Source organism: Urtica dioica, chromosome 3, assembly GCF_054948205.1.
Source record: "Urtica dioica subsp. dioica isolate 48M chromosome 3, U.dioica_male_clone48M_v1_H2, whole genome shotgun sequence".
Classification (NCBI taxonomy): Eukaryota; Viridiplantae; Streptophyta; class Magnoliopsida; order Rosales; family Urticaceae; genus Urtica; species Urtica dioica.
In genome coordinates, this window is record NC_142758.1 from 48955111 (window position 1) to 48976504 (window position 21394).

At 33.4% G+C, this 21394-nt stretch overlaps 3 protein-coding genes across 3 annotated transcripts; 1 reads left to right on the forward strand and 2 right to left on the reverse strand.

Annotated features, from left to right (window-relative positions):
* Window positions 1–4273: 4273 nt before the first annotated feature.
* LOC149403422 (Transducin/WD40 repeat-like superfamily protein) lies at window positions 4274–7311 on the reverse strand. Its single transcript, XM_089610143.1, has 3 exons — window positions 6742–7311; window positions 5638–6075; window positions 4274–4788 (listed from the first exon to the last, which is right to left on the reverse strand). Exons 1-3 carry the CDS (start codon window positions 7131–7133, stop codon window positions 4434–4436), a joined length of 1185 nt encoding a protein of 394 aa, XP_089466269.1. The 5' UTR covers window positions 7134–7311; the 3' UTR covers window positions 4274–4433.
* Window positions 7312–18352: 11041 nt separating this feature from the next.
* On the reverse strand, window positions 18353–20229 carry MMP (matrix metalloproteinase). Its single transcript, XM_089610226.1, has one exon. It carries the CDS (start codon window positions 19877–19879, stop codon window positions 18716–18718), a length of 1164 nt encoding a protein of 387 aa, XP_089466352.1. The 5' UTR covers window positions 19880–20229; the 3' UTR covers window positions 18353–18715.
* A 550-nt stretch (window positions 20230–20779) lies between these two features.
* On the forward strand, window positions 20780–21349 carry LOC149403424 (uncharacterized). Its single transcript, XM_089609634.1, has one exon. The coding sequence runs from the start codon at window positions 20909–20911 to the stop codon at window positions 21164–21166; it is 258 nt and encodes an 85-aa protein (XP_089465760.1). The 5' UTR covers window positions 20780–20908; the 3' UTR covers window positions 21167–21349.
* The last annotated feature ends 45 nt before the right edge of the window (window positions 21350–21394 follow it).

Sequence of the window (21394 nt, forward strand, 5' to 3'; positions counted from 1 at the left end):
AATAGAAGAAGAAATGTATCAAAATTGTGTATGACTCAGAAGAAGAAACGTATTAAAATTGTATCAGATTTACAATGGCATCAAAGTAATTTCATTGGGAACGAATTTAAAGAGACACCGAGAGAGAGATACTAGTGTGATGGCAAAAGGAAATTTGTGGTTGACCAGATTTCATACACGCTTCGTTGAATTTAGTAATCTTTTGATCTACAACAAAATTTCAAATTGCAAATGAATATACACAACGGTCATATCCCGGACTTGACCGAGCACACATCTCTTTTATAAGACGAGATGGCAAGAATGAAGGATCGTCGTTCACCTATAAATAAAGCATATTTTTAAGAAAATTGCGCATTAGCGAATCTTATTATTAGCTTGAGTTTAACCGAGCACAACATTTCTAGCATTCGATTAATAAAGCTAATATATTATTGCCCATCTCTTTTATATTTGCGCGTTATTATTATTTATTTTGGTTCATTTCATTTCTAAATAAAAGCGTTGATTCAATTCTTATACGGCGAAACTCCGAAATTCGCATTGAATACAAATAAAAACGACATCCCATCTTCTAAATTGTTTGAGATTGTTGAACAGCCAAACTCGGCATTAACATTATGTATATATTTATGCCTAGTGGTTTTCTAATTTATAAAGTTTATAAGGTTTTTTGGTTACTATTTAAAATATATATATATATATATGCATAAAAATAAATAAACAATAAAATAATAGAATTATATATATTGTATACCTGATTAATTTATGAATAATTTACTCAAGTATTTGTTGAAAAAAGAAAGTTACCATCCACTCCAATTATTTTATCCATTATTCATCATTTGTGTTTGACCCTAATAAAAGCACCAACTTTAACGTACGGCGCTAAAAATTTCCCCAATATATAATGTACAAGTACAACAAGAACAATTGAACATACATAATAAGTCTATCCTCTCAAATCGTAGAAAGTGTTTTTTTTTCAACGTTTAGAAAGCCGTCTAGGATTTTCTGAACCTCAATGATGAACTCAGTCAGAGAAGAGTCTCTCGTCTTGAGAGTACAGTTCAGTATATATGTCTGTGCTTAAAATAGAGTTTTGCAAGTTATAAGAGTTCATACATTTTAGTAAACTCATAAACATACTCTAGTCTGTCAAAGCTGATTATGCATTGTTGCCTTCCATTTACTTACAAGAAACTCAACACAATTAATTTTCATTCAATCGTAGTGATAAACACACAAGAATCTTGTATAAAGTTCATGAATTATTCTTCACATTGTCAATTGATTTTGAGAAGAAAATCTATAATATTTTCACAAATACACGCTTCTCTTCATAATGTTATGGATTTATTCGAATCCTATCACAATGTTATCTCCGATTTGCCTATCTTTGACTAAGGCGTTTAATGGTAAACCTATCTAAATCTTGATAGTTGAAACTTGAAACTTGATAAAGAGACACGGGCTAATTAATATTAGGCTTGGAACTTGGGCCATCAGGACACCACTTCAAAAGCATCTCATTAAAATCCTCTTTAACAATACATTAAACAGTATTTATTTTGATAATGAAAAAGGAAGAATAGGCCTTCATTCCATCATCACGTCACTCACATAAAAGTTACAACTAAACCCTCTCTTTTTTTATATATTTTATAAAGAGAACAAACCTTCTTTGTAAGTATTTAAAACTGTCTTGATTTTTAATTCAAATTTATAAGTAACTAAATCATCAAAATTTAAAGAGTTGATAAATAATTAATCTTTTATAAATTTTAAGTATATGATCATTATAGTGATGTGATATTGTTTGAACGTTTTTAGTATTTCATTTATGTCGTTGGAGCCTGATAGTTAATTTATAATTATTCACGATTATTTACAATTATTAATATCCTTTTACTTTTGTTAATAAAATTTTTGTCGTTATTTACTTAAAATTTACTCGGTAAAACTTGAGTTTTCATATGATTATACATATATAAAGTTCTTTTTAATTTGGCGGTCTAATGATAATTTCATGTTAGTTCAAAGTCATCCTCAGATATCCCTAGAAAAAAGTTACAAGATTTTCACTTAATTAAAATCAAATACTTTTTATAACACCAAAGCTTCCAAATATGCTTACATCACTACGTGCGTTACATTGATTTTGAAAGTTAGGACACTAGCTAGGCAAGTAATTTAACTCAAACGTCATTACATATTTGGGCATCATAAATCGACGTCAAATATTTCAAATTCTCATAATAATAATTAAGTTATTAAATTATAACTTCATATATAACATACTAATGTAATAAAATAAAATAACATACGAGATTGGAAAAATTCATATTTAATAATTTGTTAGATGACAGAAAAATACAAATAATCATTAAGAACTGATAATTAAAGATAGAAACTTTTTAATTATTCTTATTGTAAAAAAAAAAAAAGCTAATTTTTGTAGGTAAAATTATTGGCATTTCAATAAATCTGTAAATAAGTTGATTTGAAGGGGGGCATGAATTTATATTTGATTTATTTTTATTTGCGGTATTAAATTTGCTAATTTTACTCAAACCTTTACTATTTAGCAAACTTATTCATCATAATTGACTATTTAGGAAACCCTTATTTTAAATTTAAAATAATTAAATAAGATTAATAAAATTTAAAAATCATTAAAATTAGTGAGTTTGCTTAAACAAATATTAAATATGTTTATTAATTTAACGTTAATAAACAAAAGAGACATAAAAAAAATAAACTCCAAAATAAAAGTATACTTTTCTAACAGTTTTATTCAAAAAAGTGTACGTTACTTTCTCCATTAGAAAACTTTCGCAATTTGTTAATGCTCGTTTTCGGATCAACACTTAGAATCTAAATGGTTCGATCCAGGGCAAAACTGTATGACCGCGGTGTGGCAAAAAAGAGATCAAAACTCAAATCCTACATTTTGTGCTTAGGATATATGCTCTACCTCTCCGTGCGTTAGAAGAATAAATGAGATATTGGGGCGCAGATGCATTGTTTCTACACGCTCTACGATGCTCAACATTGATCTTATTGTGTTGAATGTTCGTGAATTCTCAAGAGAAAGAGATCTCAGCTAGTAAACGATTTTGAAAAGTTTTTTGTTCTGAAAATTTACTTAGATGTAAGAGAGGCTCAAAGAGCTTTCTGGTAGAACTAGCACGCACGGCCGGCGCGCCAGCATATCTTAATGTGGACCCAATTATATTTAACGTTTGTAGGCTCACTATTTTTGGGCCAAACGTTGCATTTGAGTCCCGTTTTTCTCTCGATAAGAAAACGACGCATAACACAATCATCTTACTATCAATATTTGTCTCACAACTACTTGATTGTTGGGTCGAGGTACATAAATATACTAAGGTCCCCATTATTGACTATTTAACATATTTTTCTCAGCCCCACTTACAATTAAGAGAGAAATCCATCAAAACAAATGTGTGTTTACCTTTTGTTTAAATGACATTGTTCAGCTTTTCCCGCCTGTTTTTCGATAAATTAGCCAGTGTTTATTTATTATCAATTATATTTACCTTAATACCATTCTTGATACATTTCATTGTTTTTTCTTTTACTTCTTTCTTTTCATCTTACAAGTATTATTCAACCAAGTAATTTTCCCCTTGTATAATATGCGTACACATGTATATAGAACACTGCGATTGAAATTAATACATTACTCATTTAAAAATTTGTTTGTTATTTTTCAATACCTTCCATGCATTGCTTAATATTCAAATCATGGTAACTTTATTTTGGATATGCGCAGAGAATATTAGTAAGCCAAGTATTTTGCGACTATTTCTACTATAATACTTTTAATTAGAATATGAGGAAACCCAAATATGTCGGACAAGACGTAACAATATGGTTCATGCATGCCAAGTTTTTTTTTTTTTTTTTTTTAATAAATGCATGCAAAGCGTTACTAACTGTATTCCCTTGTCATAAAATATCTACTCCTTGATCTTAAACATATCCGATAAAGCTGGGAAAACCGAGTAATGATTAAATATGAGAAAAGAAGCACTAAAACAGATCATAATGCGTTGCGCTTTATGAAAAATATCTTGCGTTAAAGTATTCCTCTTTCAAAACGACGAGCAAATACAGCTCATATACAATCATATATATAATAGCTTTTTTTTTTTTATCATAATCATTCCAAACTCTTCAAATTTATCCAAATAAAGAATCCGATGAATGTGTACCGTATATTACCAAAAGAGGACAAAACTAAAAATTAAAATTAAAATAAACGAGTCAGAACTCTATATTTGATTATGTGTATCATATATCCCATCCCATACATGATACATATATATTTAATTCGACCAATATATCTATGTATAATGTATGTATATCAAAACTCAAAACAAAAGAAATAATCAATACTACAACAACTAGGAATTTTCAACCCATAGCTTCCAAACCCTAATCTCACAATCCAAACCCCCGCTATAAACCAAGTAATTGTTATAACTATTATCATTATTAGAGTCATTAGAAGGATCAAGCAACAAAGTCAAACTTTTGACCGGTCTCTTATGGCCTTCCAAAACCGCTAAACAAGCATAGCTCTCATTGCCAAACCCACTTCTCTTCCAAACCCTAATGCTACAATCCGCGGAGCCACTACAAACCAAATCTCCGACCACTCCGAGGCAGAGAATCGCTCCGCTGTGTCCCCGAAGCGCTCCAACCACCACCATTTTCTCTCCTCCGTCGTCTCTTCGACGCTCCCACACCAAAACCGACCTATCACAAGCACCCGAATATATAAATTTTGTCACAAATAAAGATATAGAGAATAATAATTTTTAAATCTTTTTAAGTTCGATTCTTTGTCTCTCCGAAATTTGTATTCGATTCTTCTCTCCCTAAAAATTTATTTTTGACACTAAGTCCCTCTAAATTGAGCTTCCAACTCCTCATGCAATACTAGCCAAATTATAATTTTTTTTTAATTCTTTTTATGTTAATTTTTTAGTGTCTACTAAATTTCATATTTGATTTTTATCTTCCAAAATTTTATTTATGAAACATGGCCTTTGTCAATATTTAAAAAAAAAATGTTAACTCTACTTTACTTTTATATTTTTTTGTTTTTGTGAAACCTATATTTGACTTCAATTTGTATGTATCTTTATAAAACAATAAAAAAGTAAATTAGTTGAATAGTCAATTGAAATTAACGGATTTAGAAAGTACGTAGTCAAAATTTGTCTAAAATGAATTATATAATCAAATTGTGCAAATACAAAATTCCAAAAAGAAAATTAAAAGTGATAAATTATTTATATAAATCTCCAAAAATTTAAATTAAGTGTCAAAAAAACTGTTTGTCAAAGTAATTTGACTATTTTACTATAAACGCTGCTACAAAATTGGGATTTTACAACGGGACAATTGAACCGTTGTAAAAATGTCCAAATTCTGTACATTAGTACAACGGGACAATTATACCGTTGTAAAATGTCTGAGCTTCTACAACGATACAGTGTATTGTTGTAGAAGCTCCATTGTATAATCCATAATTTGTAATTTGTAGTAGTGAAACTAGAAACTTCGACTATTTTACTAAATTCAGGCTCCGCCTCTATATACCTGTCACAAGCGCCGGAGTACAAGACCTCGCCGTCGGGGCTGACGGCGAGGGCGTTGACCGCGGAGCGGTGCTCCTCGAGAGTCTCGTCGAGGGCGTAGAGCCCGGAGCTCCGGCGGGACCAGAGCCGGATCCGGCGGTCGGCGGAGCCGGTGTAGACGCGGCCGTCGGAGGCGGCGGCGATGGCGTTGACCGCGTCGGAGTGGGCGTCGGAGACGGACTGGAGGCACCGGAAGTCGCCGTCGGAGCTCCAGATCTTGAACGTCCGGTCCCACGAGGCCGAGAATATGGCGGCGCCGTCGGGGGACACGGCCAGAGCCGATACGGCGTCGTTGTGGTGGACCCACGTGCGCTTCTTGTTCTTCCGTACGGTCACGTAGTTCTTTGACGAGAATATTCTCGATACCCTGTCGGTTAGAGTTGGCAAAGTCGCTTCGCATCTGTAAATTACATATTATGTATATATAAATATGGATTAGGTTTTTATGATAATGTTGAGAGCAAATGAACGTGTGTGTTTTATTGATTAAAAGTCTTTTTTTTTTTTTTTACTTATGATGAGGCTGAGAGAACTAGTATTTATGTATGAAATTATCTTTTAGCTAGGGTATAATAATCCATTTTTCATACATACATTTAAAAAAAAATGCATAATGTATGGTATGAAATTCAACATTCGAATTAATTAACAACTTATACATATTTATAAATTTAAACAACTTTCTAATATCATTTAAATCTTTCATATTCAAACAAAATCTTACCCTGAGATGAGAAATACGTTAATTTAATCTATATGATGTACCTAATATTTTTTTTTCTTAAGTTACTAAAAATCTGCAACGATGTTTCTAAATATGGCTAAGGTTATGAATTTCATAAAAATATATATATATATATATATATATATATATATATATATATATATATATTCCTGATTTTGCTCCCAAAAAATTAGTTTAAGGACCAATATGCACATCATTCGCCAACTAATAGTTCAATAAATATAGTGATATACACACGACTAACTAGCCGTGTCTTTGACGCAAAAAAAATAAAATCAAACTATTATTATTAAATGTTTGACTAAAGCTATATTTATATACCTGTACGAACCGTCTTTACCATGACCGTCCCGTTGCGTGATCTGCCAAACGCGGATCTTGTGATCGTGGTGGGCGGTGTAGAGTCGGTCGCCGGAGACGACGACGGACTTCACGGCGGAGCGCGAAGTGACGACGAGGCTGGCCTCTCCGCCGCCGCCGTCGCGGGACCAGACTCGCACGGTTCCGTCGGAGGAGGAGCTGAAGAGGAGCTTCCCGGCTTGGAGGAGCGACGAGACGTACGAGGTGTGGCCGGAGAGCACGGCCACGGCGGCGAACTGTGGAGCGGCGACGGAGATTTGGAGGGACGGGACTGAGGGGAGGCTCTGCTGCGAGTCCAGAGAGGACGATGACTGTGGCGGCGATGACGATGGATATGGAAGATCGATAGCCATTTTTTTTTTTTTTTTTTTTTTGTGTTTTGGGTTTGGTTTGAGAGGGAATTGTTGAAGAGGATTGTGATTTGGTGCTCTCTCTTTATATAGATATGTATATACTATATACTATATACATAGTGTGTGTATATAATATATATAATTCTATCTACATTTCGTGTGGGGTAGGAATGATAGTAAAAAGAAGAGTGCTTTTTTAGGAATTTTATTTTTGAAGCCAAGAGTCAAACACGCTGACCTGTCTATGTGTAGGATTATAATAATAATAATAATAATAATAATAATAAATAAATGTTATTTTTAGGAATTCTATCTATGATTCTAGTATATTTCATACTAATAACAATAACAATAACAATAATAGAAATATTAAAAAGAAGTTTTTTTTTTTTTTTTTTTGGAATTTTATGATTGAAGTCAAGAGCCAAACACACTTGTCCGCGATTTGAGTTTTAAGTGTTTGTCAAGGGTATATTTATTTTTCAACTTATTATTTTTAATGTTTGTTTGAAATTATATGGCTGAACTTAGATATTTTTTTTGGGTGTTAAGAGTTCTTAATGACTAATTGTTATAGGTGATGTGACATGAAATGTAAAAGCATTAATTGCACACATTTTAGACTATTGTGAATTGATGAAGTAATTCTTCTATCATATGTATAATAGCTATATGATATCCACATAAGAAATGGCTATCAAAGGAGCTATATCTAAGTTAAAATCATGCGACTCACTCTTTCGTTTTATCACCTTCCTCCTAGAGTGTGCTCGGATGGTGACTCTAGTTCAGCTGTAGGCAAAATTTAAGAATTATCTCTCTTTTACAAAAAATAATATTATAAAGAAATAGACTTTAATTATATTATGGGCCTTTCATGTTTTGAGTTGTGGCATTTTTTTAACCTTTATTGTTTTTTAAAATTTTAGGGTTTTAGGCGCGGGCCTAGCTCGCCTAAGGCAAGGGCCGGCCCTGCTCTAGTTTAGCCAGTAGCGTGCTTCGAGCCGGAGGGAAAGTCCTTACAACCTCTGATGCAGGGCAAATTGGGCTACAGTTTCAAGAATGTTGAGATCACCGAAACGGACAAAAAAGTAGTGTTTTCTGAGTGGAATCGACCTAGTAAACAAGACCCACAATGTGGGGTCTCGGGATTTAAGCCGAATTCTGACGTTTAGGCTTTCAAAATGACGTTTTGTGTTCTTCTCGATTAATTTAATTATAGCTTTTATTATTGTATTAAGTAGATTTAATTTATGCATTAATATTCAGTTTTGGATTATGAAAAGTCTCTTGATGCATTTATAAATCATGAGCACCTATTTTGTAATGGATAGATTTTTGATGAAATGAAAAATTGAAACTTGAGTGTTTCTCCCAAATCCGAGCGTCGTGAGCGAGCTCCGAGTTGATGCCCGAAAACCGGTATTCGTGCGCGAATCAACAGTGATTGGATGGCCAAAGTCTAGCATTCACGAGCGAATCAATAGGCGAAGGAAGGTTCTTCGATCGGTTATTCGTGCGCGAATCAACGATCAAGTTCGACTATCCGGTTACGTTACTTTTTATTTTGGTTTTTATAAATCAATCTCCTATCTTTGAAATCTCCGCTGCATCAACCTCTTTATTGTTTTGGTTCGATGGGTAATTCTTCATTGTTGGTTTGGCAGGTGCGTGGGTGCAGGACTATGGGTGGGTGATTTAGGTTAAATTCATGCTTATGTAGCTTCATCTCTGTCTCTACGGGTGTGAGCCAAGGGCCGCTTAGTTATCGGTTTTGGGTGATTTAGCGAAAAAAGAGATGTGTGGGTCCGAAATGGTGCGTCGCATTCAATTAAATTGGTTGTGGTGCTTCTTAGATGAGGGAGTTTTTTGGAGGGCATTATAATATATGTTTGATTTATAATGCACTTATGGGTGATATTCTACCTGGCTTGTTGGAGAAGGAAATGCGGAAGCCGTCCTTCCTTCCGCGCGTGGCTCGGCTTAACGGCTTAGCGGCTTCCGTCTATACGGAAAGAAGGCTTCCGCGGAACCGTTTACACGGAAATTCGGCTTCCGCGGTTTCCATTATTTTACTGTTTATACACGGATTTATCAATTTTTTTACACTTTCATCATTTTCTCTATAAATATAACTCATTTCAATCCAATTTTTCACAACATCATCCATCAAATTCTCTCTACAATCTCATCAAGCTCTATGTAATTTATATAATATAGTTTCTAAATTAAATTTTCTATATAGTTTAATATAAATAGTTTCTAAAATATAGTTTATGTACCACGGTTTATTTTTGTAATCCTTTCGTTTTATGATATTTATTGTAACCACGGTTTTCCTCCGCCACAAGTGAGGGTTCATTAATAAAATTTTCGTGGTTCCGTCCACGTTTCTTACTTAAAATAAAAACGTCTCGAAAATATTTTCATTATATAGTTTGTATGTAAAGATAAAATTGAGTTTGCATATTAACCCTTTTTATTAAAAACGTAACATTTTAGTCCTTTTGATTTTACATTTTAATTGAAATCAAAACGGCTTATTGGCTTAACGGAATAATGGCTTCCAATAAGAAACGGAAACGGCTTAATGGCTTAACGGAAGGAAAATTTCCATTAAGCCATTAAGCCGTCCTTATCGGCTTATTGGAAGGCCGAAATTTCCAATAAGCCAGGTTGAGGTGATATACATGTTATCTAATAGAAAACATGAGCTATTGTTATATATATATATATATATATATATATATATATAGATTAAATCTATAGGGTTTAAACAAGCTCAATTGGAGTGTACATGTATAAAAAAAAAATATGTATGTATGAAATCGATACAGATGGAATCCGTGTGTTCAAGATTCCGAAATAGAGCCGATCCATATGCTCCATTCATTCTATTTTTTTAGTCTTGGTTTCTAGATCATCTAATTTTTTAGATCCAATGAGTAAAAAAAAAAAGTTATGAACTTTTTATTTTAATTATGGTTGTTTCTTACATTTAATTATTTTTTTTAACGAAATTTGTATCCGTAAAATCTAGATGAGAGAATTCCGCATTCCGCTCCAAATGGAATGGAATAGTCCATCACGTCCAAATGAGATTGATTGATAGGGTGATATCAATGAAGTAGATCACAATGTATTTAATATTATGTAGACGTCTAAACCACCATTCATTATTTATTCAAAATTGAATGATATTGATTTGTGACAATGCATTCAAGATTGTCACACTAACAATGTATATATGATGCCACGAAATAGAAACATGACACGTGGTGCAAATATAATATGATGTTATTGAAGCTTTATGGTAAAACTGAATTTACAAATTAATCTTGACCTAAATCATATCGCTCTATATTTGTTAATATAATATACATATCATATATGTGGATATTTTATAAACATTTCAATTTGCTTGCAAAGAAAGAGCGTGGAAAGAAAGGGCAAATTAGGATAGAGAGAAGGACCACGCGGTTGAGTTGAATGGAAAAAAGGACACCGATCACATTCAAGTTGGAGATTGGACACATCAAATACTAGACATGTTTAGTCCAACATAATGACATATTACAATTCAACGACAGCTTCAAAACACACATTTAATTCACATACAAAAAAAAAAATACACTAACAAGTTGCTTGTGCCACTACTAAAAAAATTACAAAAAAATAAAAATAAAAATAATCGGTGCTGGAATTCGTCACTAGAAACCATTTTGATCGTCATGTATTCTTTCATGCAAGATATTTTATTTATTATTTAAATTTATTTCATTTAATTATGAAAAAAAAAAGCAATTTACAAGCTTGAAATGTATTCGTCAAACTAATGAGTACAAAAATTAGAAAAGAAAAAGTGACATAATCAAATGCAAAATTCGGGAACCTATTAACCTGAGTCCTCGAACCCACAACTCTGGCCATGAAAATAAAAATTAGTCGCACCACAAGGTTCTCTAAACTCGACAAAACTCAATATAAAGCGATCGAGCTCTTTACTTGAAGCACAAAAAAAAGATTGTGTAGCGATTTTTTTTTTGTCACTGACAAAATAGGCCTGGTACATTTGTCACTCCGTGAATAAGAAATATGTTGGTTTTTAATAAAAATGCATGATTTCCTATAGAAGAAAAACTAGCGCAATGTTTTTTAAGTTTCAAGATCGAAATAAGATTTGTTGAATCTTGCGGTGATTTTTGCGACCAATGCGAGAATAAACATTGTCCTCCATAATCAAACCAATTTCGGTCAACAAAAGCGTTCAATTCCTCTAAAATTTCAAACAAAAACTTAGTGATATCACATTGGAGTACTATTGGTAACTAATTGTAGCTGTTTATATGAAGTTATGGTGACTTTTCAAGTAGGGGAATGATAGAATATATGATCTATAAAAGTTTCCTTGTCCTTGAATTTTGCTAGTGGGTCGATGATGATAATTTTTATCCTTCCCACTTGCCATATTTCTTCTTCTTTTAATTAGCTTTCGTTGGTCATTTTCACAGCTGTTTCGTCGTAAATCGAAATTGGACAAAAAAACTTTTCCTCAAATTGGTTGCTTCTTATCTTGTGTTCACTCTTTGTCTTCACATTCTCAACAAGTAAAAACTAATATTGTTGGCCCACAGATCCACCACCTATCGAAACACATCCTCTTTTCGAAAAAAAAAATTAAAAAAAATTTATTTTTCTGAGTGAAATCCCACCTAATTAATCGACATGAAATACATCAATGGTTGAATCAAATTGGTATATATAAATTGTTTTAAACTTGTGAAAAAAAAAATTATAATTGTAGAAGTGATTTGTTTCAAAATAAAACAATATAGATCTTATTACGTTTATAAGGTGAAAATTTTATTTTTGACATATAGTTTGAGGAGATGATAAATATATAATTTGTCTTTAGATAATTTTTGGACATGTACTTGAACAATTGACGGAAATGTATTCGTAGAAATAAATTGACTTTTGGCACTGTTTTTTTGTCTGCTTGCATGCTCTTCAAGAGTAGCTTCTTTCTATGAAAGTGAGATTGACTGACTATAGATACATAATGTGACATCATTTCCAGCTTCATATGAAAATATTAGTTGTTATTTGAGCTTCTTTTTTATCTCGACTTATTACATCTATAATCTTCATTATCATGCCAATACTCATTAATGATTTCGGAAAAGAATTTTCTCATGATTTTGTGGAAAATTCCCATTCCGTGGGGACCTCTACTCCTTGGAATTAAGTATATGGTCCTCTAGTGAAGTTAGAAGATGCTCACGCATACATTGAGATTAGGTCAAATTGGGAGGGGAAATATTATACATATATATATATATATATATATATATATATATATATGATAGAATCTATTATGGATTATACATATATATATATATATATATAAAAAATTATATATCATATATTTAGGGCAAATATCAATTATATCCCCTGAGTTTTAGTCTAATGTTGTATCTATATACATAGAGTTTTCAAATCTATTACAATCAGCCTATCAGTTTAAATTAACCACTCAAATTTATAAATCACTTAAATGTATCTCTTACTATAATTTTTTGTTGATTTTTCCGGTGAAAGGGAAATTATCAACAGTATCCCTCTGTTTAATCGAAATGCGCAATTTATGCATTTAGTTTTCATAAATATGACATATATATATGTCTTATCAGTTTAATATAAATGACATATATCTCACATAAAAATATTTTATATTGCAAATACTACCATTTTCGTTTATTTTTAACAAAAAATTAATTTGAATTTTCCAAAATACCCTTAATAAAATAAATATTTTTTTTACTATTTATATAAAAAAATACTATGTTTTACGATAAGTGCGCAGATATACTATCTTCTATCAAACAACGTGGTTTTTTATTTTTTCTATTTTTGTAGTGTTTTCTGACACATGCAAATGCAAAGAGTTGTCCCAGTTTTTATAAAATTAGCTTTTTGCCCTTTATATATGCCTCTTAAATCGTTTTTAAATTTTTAATATGATTTTGTTCATTCCACTTGAGCATAAAACGTTCAAATTTTTATTCTCTAGCTTTTGGATTTTTTTTCATAATTTTTTCATAAAATGTTTTTTTTATATACTCTAAGGCTAAGGGTATGTCCAATTTTTGTTTCTATAATTTTTTCAGCAACCTTTTATGGTTCTAAAAGTATCAGAGGTAGTTAGTGATAAGCTTTTATTTAAATTTTCCGTTTAGATTCCGAATCGGTTGGAGCTTATGATACTTCTCACAGTCAACGATCATATTACTCGACTCTAAAAGGTGAGAATAATCTCACTATAACATAGATTTGTTCGAAAATAAAATATGATGAGTGTGTAATTTGAATTGACGGTTATATGAATTAGATGTTCTTCTTATGTGTCTAATTATGTGGTATGTTGATTGTGATTGGAAATGTCATGTGAGATTTGTGGTGAATATGTGCCACGTTATGTTGAGTTAAGTTAATTTTATTATAACATGTTTTATGCTTCTTAGTCATGTTATCGTGTTTAGTTATGTTATAGGTCATCTATGTATGCAACGCAATTAATCAAGTGATAATATAAGAGCTAAAGAGGTCTTAAGATAAATTTATCGAGCCGACCTACGGGCTCAATCAGAGAATTTATCATATGATATGTTTATAAGATGGTGCGAACTATAGGAGGTCGCAGTCCCGTAATTCGTTTTCAAAGTGTACAATGAAATCGGTACGACTATTCTAAAGGCACCCCGATCTAAAGTATGATAAAAATAAATTAGGAAATTATATGCCACCGTTTAGTTATAAAGACCAATAACTGATTCATGCATTCCATTACTCATTTTTTTTTAACTTTATGCTATTCTCCCTAATCATTGGCTCACTGCTATGAAAATATTCATATGTGTTGTAGGTTAACAACCTATGACCAAATGAGGAGTGTGGGACAGCGACGTCGATAGTTAAGGAATTGGGTTGTGATTTTTGCTCGTTTATTTTAAAAGACTTTCGTTAAGCTATTTTCTAAATACTCGGTTTGAGATTTTCTTGGTTAAGATATTTTTACGCTTATATAATTTTGCTTAATTAAAGTTAAACTTCATCATTTTATTTTCTGTTAAGTCTTTTTAACTATCACGCTTTGACTTTAAATTCATATATAAGAATTTTCCATGTATCAAAATTTAGTTTATGTTTGAAAGCTATTTTGTTTTTATAAAAATCTCCACATTTTTTCTTCTTCTAAAGTTATAGAATTAAGTTAAGAATGGCGGTTTGGGAAATTGGATCGTCGTACGTCCGACCCACCTTTTTTGGTAAAATAGTGTACCATTTTTAAAAGTAGTGTTTTATCAAACTGTAAATAGTTATTTAGAATTATTTTTTTTCTAAATAAAACGTTAAAATAAACATAATTAATTATACTTTTAAATAATAATTAAACTTAAATTAATGTATAAATATATAAAAATAATTATTTACAACTTGAAAAATATTTTTTTTCATGATACAATTTAAAAACAAGTGCAATTTTCACTCTTTTGAATATGTGTTAAAGATGTAAAACGAGGCCCATTGGAAACTTAAACCGAGCCCATGTTAATGTCTGGATATGTAACTCACGCAGGCTAATTGTGCAACTGGCTTTAATGCCTGTATGTATAACACGTATTTTTGTTGAAAAAATAACATCACTAACTTGAAAAATATGCGTCACTTTTCATGTCTAACTTGTATTTTCAAAATATTTCAGCAATAATTTTTTTTTTTTCGGAAAAAACACTCCCATGTTTCAGAAATCTAGTCAACAATTATTAAAATATGATCAATAAATATTGAAATCTGGTTTAACAATTATTGATATTTGGACAACAATTATTGAAATCTTGTTCAAAGTATCAGTATATTAAAATTTGGTTAACAGTTATTGAAATCTTGTTCAAAGTATTAGTATATTAAAATTTGGTTAACAGTTATTGAAATCCGATTAAAGATTATTGAAAATCAGGTTAACATTTATTAATGGTAAAATAGACACTTCAAAAATTAAAACAATTGTTTATGAAAATTAAAAAGTTCAACGACTAATGTTAATTTTTTTTTTACGAAAAGCAACTACTTTCGGCTATTTTCACTTAATAGTTGCATTCACAATTTATTATACTAATCAAAATCTAAGTAACTTAATATCTTTGAAATCAAGTTATCTAAGGAATACCTTTACCCGACTCTTCAAATTTGATTATCCAGTTCTCCATTTTTTTTAAAGGAGTATTAGTTTTTTTTTTTTTAATATATATATATATATATATATATATATATATATATATATATATATGATGAAATTTAGTAAGTAGTTGAAATATTATGTGGTAGTTATAATGTTGTTTACAACTAATGTGTTTCTTTCGATATATTTTATATTTGAACTTCTATGCTAAAATTATAGCATAATCATCCAGTAACCAAGAAAATAACCTAAGATTTAAAAGAGAGATTTGCATCAAAGTCACAAACTCGGCTCCAAATTGCAAATGAGTCACGACGAAAAAAGGTGTTGCATAGATGTCACTTTGATAAAAAAAATATGACAAAAATACCCTTACGCAGATTTCAAAGTAGACTCGCAGTCAAATATTTCGAAAAAAAAAATAGACTCACAGAAGAAATTACAAAGAGTACACTCGCGGTCAAATATTTCGAAAAAAATAGACTCACAGAACAAATTACAAAAAGTAGACTCGCAGTCAAATATTTTAAAAAAAAAGTAGACTCCTTCACAAATACAAATACATCAACACAGATTCCTTCGTCCTCTTCTTCCCCGATTCCTTCACGATCTGGCTCCCGAGCCTCGCCGTCGACCACAGCCTTGACGGCCTCGCGTTCTCGTCGCCATCGCCGATGGTCTCCGCCGAAACCAGGCTCTTCCACGCCGACGACGCCGATCGGAGAATCCTCTTCTCTAAACTCTCGATTCATTCTCGATCTGCCTCCCGAGCCTCGCCGTCGACCACAGTCCCGACGGCCTCGCGTTCTCGTCGCCGTCACTGGTGGTCTCCGCCGGAACCAACCTCTTCCTCGCCGACGACGACGATCGGAGAATCCTCTTCTCCAAACTCCTGATTCCTTCTCGATCTGCCTCCCGAACCTCGCCGTCGATCACAGCCCCGACAGCCTCGCGTTCTCGTCGCTGTTGCCGGTGGGCGGCCGCGTTCTCGTCGCTGTCGCCGGTGGTCTCCGCCGGAACCAACCTCTTCTTTGCGGCGGCGGAGGAAGATGAGGAAGGGGAGAGAGAGTTGGCGAGCTTCTTCTTATGTAGGCCGGCAATGCTTATTTTTATTTTTTATTTTTTTAAAAAAGGTAATTACATATGAAATGATGATTCCATTTGTCACACGCACCAACATTTAAAAATCTCTTTTCTTTTTACCCTTTTTTGAAAACAAAGATGATTTATTATCTTTCTTTTTTCTTTTTTCTTTATTTAGTGTTGCTTTTGTTTTTTCAGGGTAATAAAAAGACGATATGGAGTGGAAGACTTAATTTGAGGGGTCTAAAGTTTGCATGATTCTCTTTTGGAACTTCAATTGCATATAAATCTTTGATCGGATCTGATCCATTGAGAGTTAGTTCAGTTGGTCGGCCATAAGTGACCAACAAATACTATGCATACATGTTGTGATCGGATTTTAACATAACATCGAATAAAATATATAGCACCGAACAAAAATAATTCGAAGTGTGAATGTGAAAAACGATCAGTAACATAAGTTACATTTCGAATATGCGTCATATGATGAGAGAGCTAGACTTTAGCTGTGCTACATTTTTTTATACGTAAATAGTTAGATTTTATTTTCAAGTATGGATGCCATTAAAAAATTTCAAATATTTCTTCTATAACTAATCACGTTAATTTTTTTTTTTTTTTTCATGATCACTAGTAATTGGTTTTCTATTACGTATGTTTCATGATTTTTACTATTATTACACACACTCTCTTAATGACCATTTATGTCAGTACAATAGAAATTTCACTTTATGCGTGTGATAAGAGCTCAAATTTCATGTCAATATCATTAGTGGCCTTTTTTCAAAAAACTATATGTGCAGTTTGATAAATTAATAAATAAAAAAATGTCATAAAAACTTGTAAGCCATTAAAAAAAATCTTGCTCCAAAAACACCAGACTTTGTCTAATCTTTGTTTCTCATCATACAAGAACATCTAAGTAAATTTAAATCTAACTTTTTTTCAAATTCTTCGACAAAAGGTCTCTTAGAAGATTATTGTGGATTCAGATTTCGACTCTCCTCAATAAAATGTTATTAGACCGTTAATATACAAAGTCCATTAAGCATAAAAGACTTAAAAAGCAACCAAACGAAAAAAATTTCTTTATTATTTGCTATTTGTTGTCGTAAATGTTTAAAGAATCGTTTGGGCTTGATGTCCATATCTTGTCACGAATTAAGTCTATCTTCTTCGAGGATCATGATGAAGCCGAAATCAGCGTGAAGATACGATGTCACCCCAAAATCCGGAGAGTTGATGACTTCTACCGAGTCAAGCGACGTGGCAAAGCGAAAGGGAATGAAGGACGAAATCGTCATCACGTGTCTCCAGAGATATCACAACTCGTCGTATTAATTCATTTATTTCGTGGATAAATACACGTTCTTTTCCCTATTATCGCTTATTTCTTTTCTCTCTCTCAATTGTATCTCTGAGTTCGTCATTCGTATTCGAATCGTTGAGCTCGACATTTGTAGCTGTGAACAAATTATTACTACAATTATTCTAATTCTTATTTAATTTCAATTTATTTTATTATTTATATATAAATGTTTGTTTTTATACGGCGATTTTCTGAGATACAAATCGATATAAATATCTTTACTCTATTATTTTTTTTGTGATTGTTGATGCTCGGAAACGACATCAACAATGTGAATTTTTTCTAATGGGTACCTATAATGAAATTAATTTATGTCACTATTGACATAAAAACTTAATTTGAGCTCTAATGAAATTGAGTGTTTATTTGCCTCTCTTTTTTCCACAACGTCTTTTTGGGTTTATTGCATTGTTTGAGAACGTTTCAATTTAATGTAACTCTCAAAAGTCAAAATACCTTAATTTGGAGAGAGAAAAAAAAAAGAGCCCCACCAACTTGAAAAAATGACGTATACATATTGAATAATAAACAAAGTTACGAAGAATCTGTTTAATAATAAGAAAATAAACAAAGTTCAACTCAACGTAATGGCACAATAAATCAAAGTGTCCCTCTATTAAATGCAACAAAAAAATAAAACGACAATAATGGTGTATCATCTACGTTACTACTTAGTACTTACTACGTATCTCTCTATCTATTTTTTTATAATTATTTATTATTCCGGTAAATCCATATTACAAAAAATAATCGTGTCATCCATGTTGCCCCAACATCCACCAACTCCGACGAACAAAGACGTAAAAAAAAAAAAAAAAAACTAAATGATAATAAATGATAAATCATATTTAAAATAAAGAAAGTGATATGTACATCAATTAAAATCTATTAGAAGAGTAGCCCGAATCCAACGGCCAGGATCGTCCACCACCGCAAAAGCGTCACTCGGTGGTCCCCACCGTCTGACATGTCACTCTGGTGATTACTCTGCGTCGGAACATTAGTGGCGGTCGTGGACGAAGGGGTATTTACGTAATTCGGATTCGCTCCGTACAGTGTCTGAATCCCCAAAACGTCGTCAACGGCGAGATCGACCTTCCTCGTCCGAGAAGTGATCGTCGGAAACATGATCGCATCTTCGACGGAGCTGTGGCCGAGACCGAGGAGGTGACCGATCTCGTGGACCGCGACGGACTCGAGGTCAACCGCCGTCGAGATCGTCGTCGTCCTTATATCGCCTCCGACCACCCAATTCTCCGATCCGTCGAGGTGAAAATGACCGCTCGTCGGAGAAAAGGCGTGAGCGAGAGTTCCGAGGACTCCGTCGAACGGCTCTCCGTCGCCGTGATCGCCGACGAAGAATCCGATCTGGAGATCCGCCGCGCCGAAGCTCGCCGTCTCCGTGAAAGTTAACGGCGTCGCGTTGGACCACCGCCTGAAAGCGCGCGCGAACACGGCTCTGACCTCCGCCGAGAGTCCGTTCTCCGGATGGAACGCGTAGGTCAGATCTCGCCGCGACGGAGGCCAGACCGGCGTTCCGGGGAAGAACGAGTAGTGTCCGACGGTGTGGAGCTTCTTCGTCGCGTTGTACGGCTTATTACCGGAGTTCATCGTCGTCGTGCCGTTGACGATGTCGGCGTTTCCGCAGCGCGGGAGAGTCAGGCGCTCGAGCGTCGGCGCGTCGAGATCGCCGGTGACCGGAAGGTTGAAGTTCTTCTGGAACGTTTTAATGGCGGATTCGAGCTCGTCGTCGAAGTCGTCGGTGAAATTCAACGGCGAGGACGGAATGTAACCGAACTTGTTGAAGTAGGTCTTGAGCTTCGCGAGGCCTTTGGTTCGCTCGCCGAATCGGCAACCGCCGAGTTGCCGGAACGCGTCCCACGCGCCACGCACCGTCGTCTCGTTCGGAACCAGCCACGGCGGAATCGAAGAAATGTTCGGGAAGATTCTTGCGGAGCACGGCATCGGAGACCAAAACGACGACGTAACGATCAGAGCCAACGCGAGGACTCGGAATCTGAGTCCAAATCCGAGCCCGATTCCGAGTTTCATCTTTGTTCGTTTACAGGTAGTTTTAGTTTCGAAGCTGTGTTTGGATAAAACTCAAAAACGAAACAAAAATCTTGTTTATAACAACAGAAACCAGATAGGCAATCAGAGAGACTGAGTTCGGTAAACCAAAAATTGAATTAAATTGAATTATTCTCATATTTTTTTAATATAAAGTTTGGGTTTAGCATTATTATTGATAAGTCAGTCCACGAAATGTTCATTGTTTTTCAAAGTACGCGTTGAAATCTTCGTCTCGTTTTGAATGGTTCTTCGTCTGCTGGTAACTGTTAAACGACGGCGTTTTTTAAATTCTTCAGAAATTTCAGAAATAAGCTCAAGTGTTTTGACTTTTTTACGAGCAATTTAAAGCCTCCGTCAAACAAGAAAGTTGAACTACCTTTTCATCCCTCCACGTGGAGGGACACCATTGGTTAATGACCTCGTCATCATCAAGTTTGTTGAATCAATAAACGAACTAAGTTGATTAAAAAAATAAATAAAGAAGATTGAAGCTTCAACAAGAAACCAGACTTCCACACGTATTTCGCAACTAAAACATTCTATATAGCAAACAACAGTTTTTTTTCTTTTCTTATTTGTATGAATATTTTACGCACTATATTATATTTCTTATATTGCAAGCAATTACATCACGTATTACGTTATGACTCAGTTAGGCACGGCATTGTTGGCCTACAAAATGTCTCAGATTTCAATAAAGTAAAAAATAATAATAATAATAATAAGAAGCTTCGTTTGACAGTTTTGTTAGTTTCGTTGTATTTGTCATAAAGCACCAATAAATCACTAAGCGCGTATTTGATTATTACGGAATTAATTACACACACGACGACATGTCACCAAATCCGCGGCGTTGAGAGAGTTCTATATATGACCCCAAATCCTCTTAGAAGAACATCACAAATATCTTTTTAGGATACAATTCGCTTTCAAAAGCTCTCAATCATCAAATTTTTGTTATTACATTTTTCTTCCTCTCCTTCTTCTTCTTTGGTTTCGTGGATCGAAATGGCTTCTTCTTCTTCGACGTGGGCCGATCAATGGGACAACAACAACAACACCGGTGAGGCAAATCAGGTGAATGTAGGCGAGAAAAAGACGGCGAGGCTTGGTGGCGGAGATCGTAAATACTCGGAAAAGATGGGACACGGAATAGACAAGACCAAAGCCGTGGCTTCGCGGGGATTCACGAAGGTCAAGGTCGGAGCTTCGGTCAGCGTTCAATGGATCAAGGAAAAGTACCACAAGACCACAAGAAAGCATTGATAATTCTTTCTTGTTTATTTTTTTGAATTACAATAATGATGGAGCTTCTTTTTTTTTTTCTTTTTTTTTATTATTTTTTTTTATCATGTCTTTTTGTAGTATAGACTGTTGTTTTAGTCTATGGTTCATTTCTTCTTTGATGTATATGCAATAATAAAAATATTTTATTTTTTGTTACTATTATTTATTGTCCTTCAATCCAATTAGTTTGATTTAATATGAGAAATT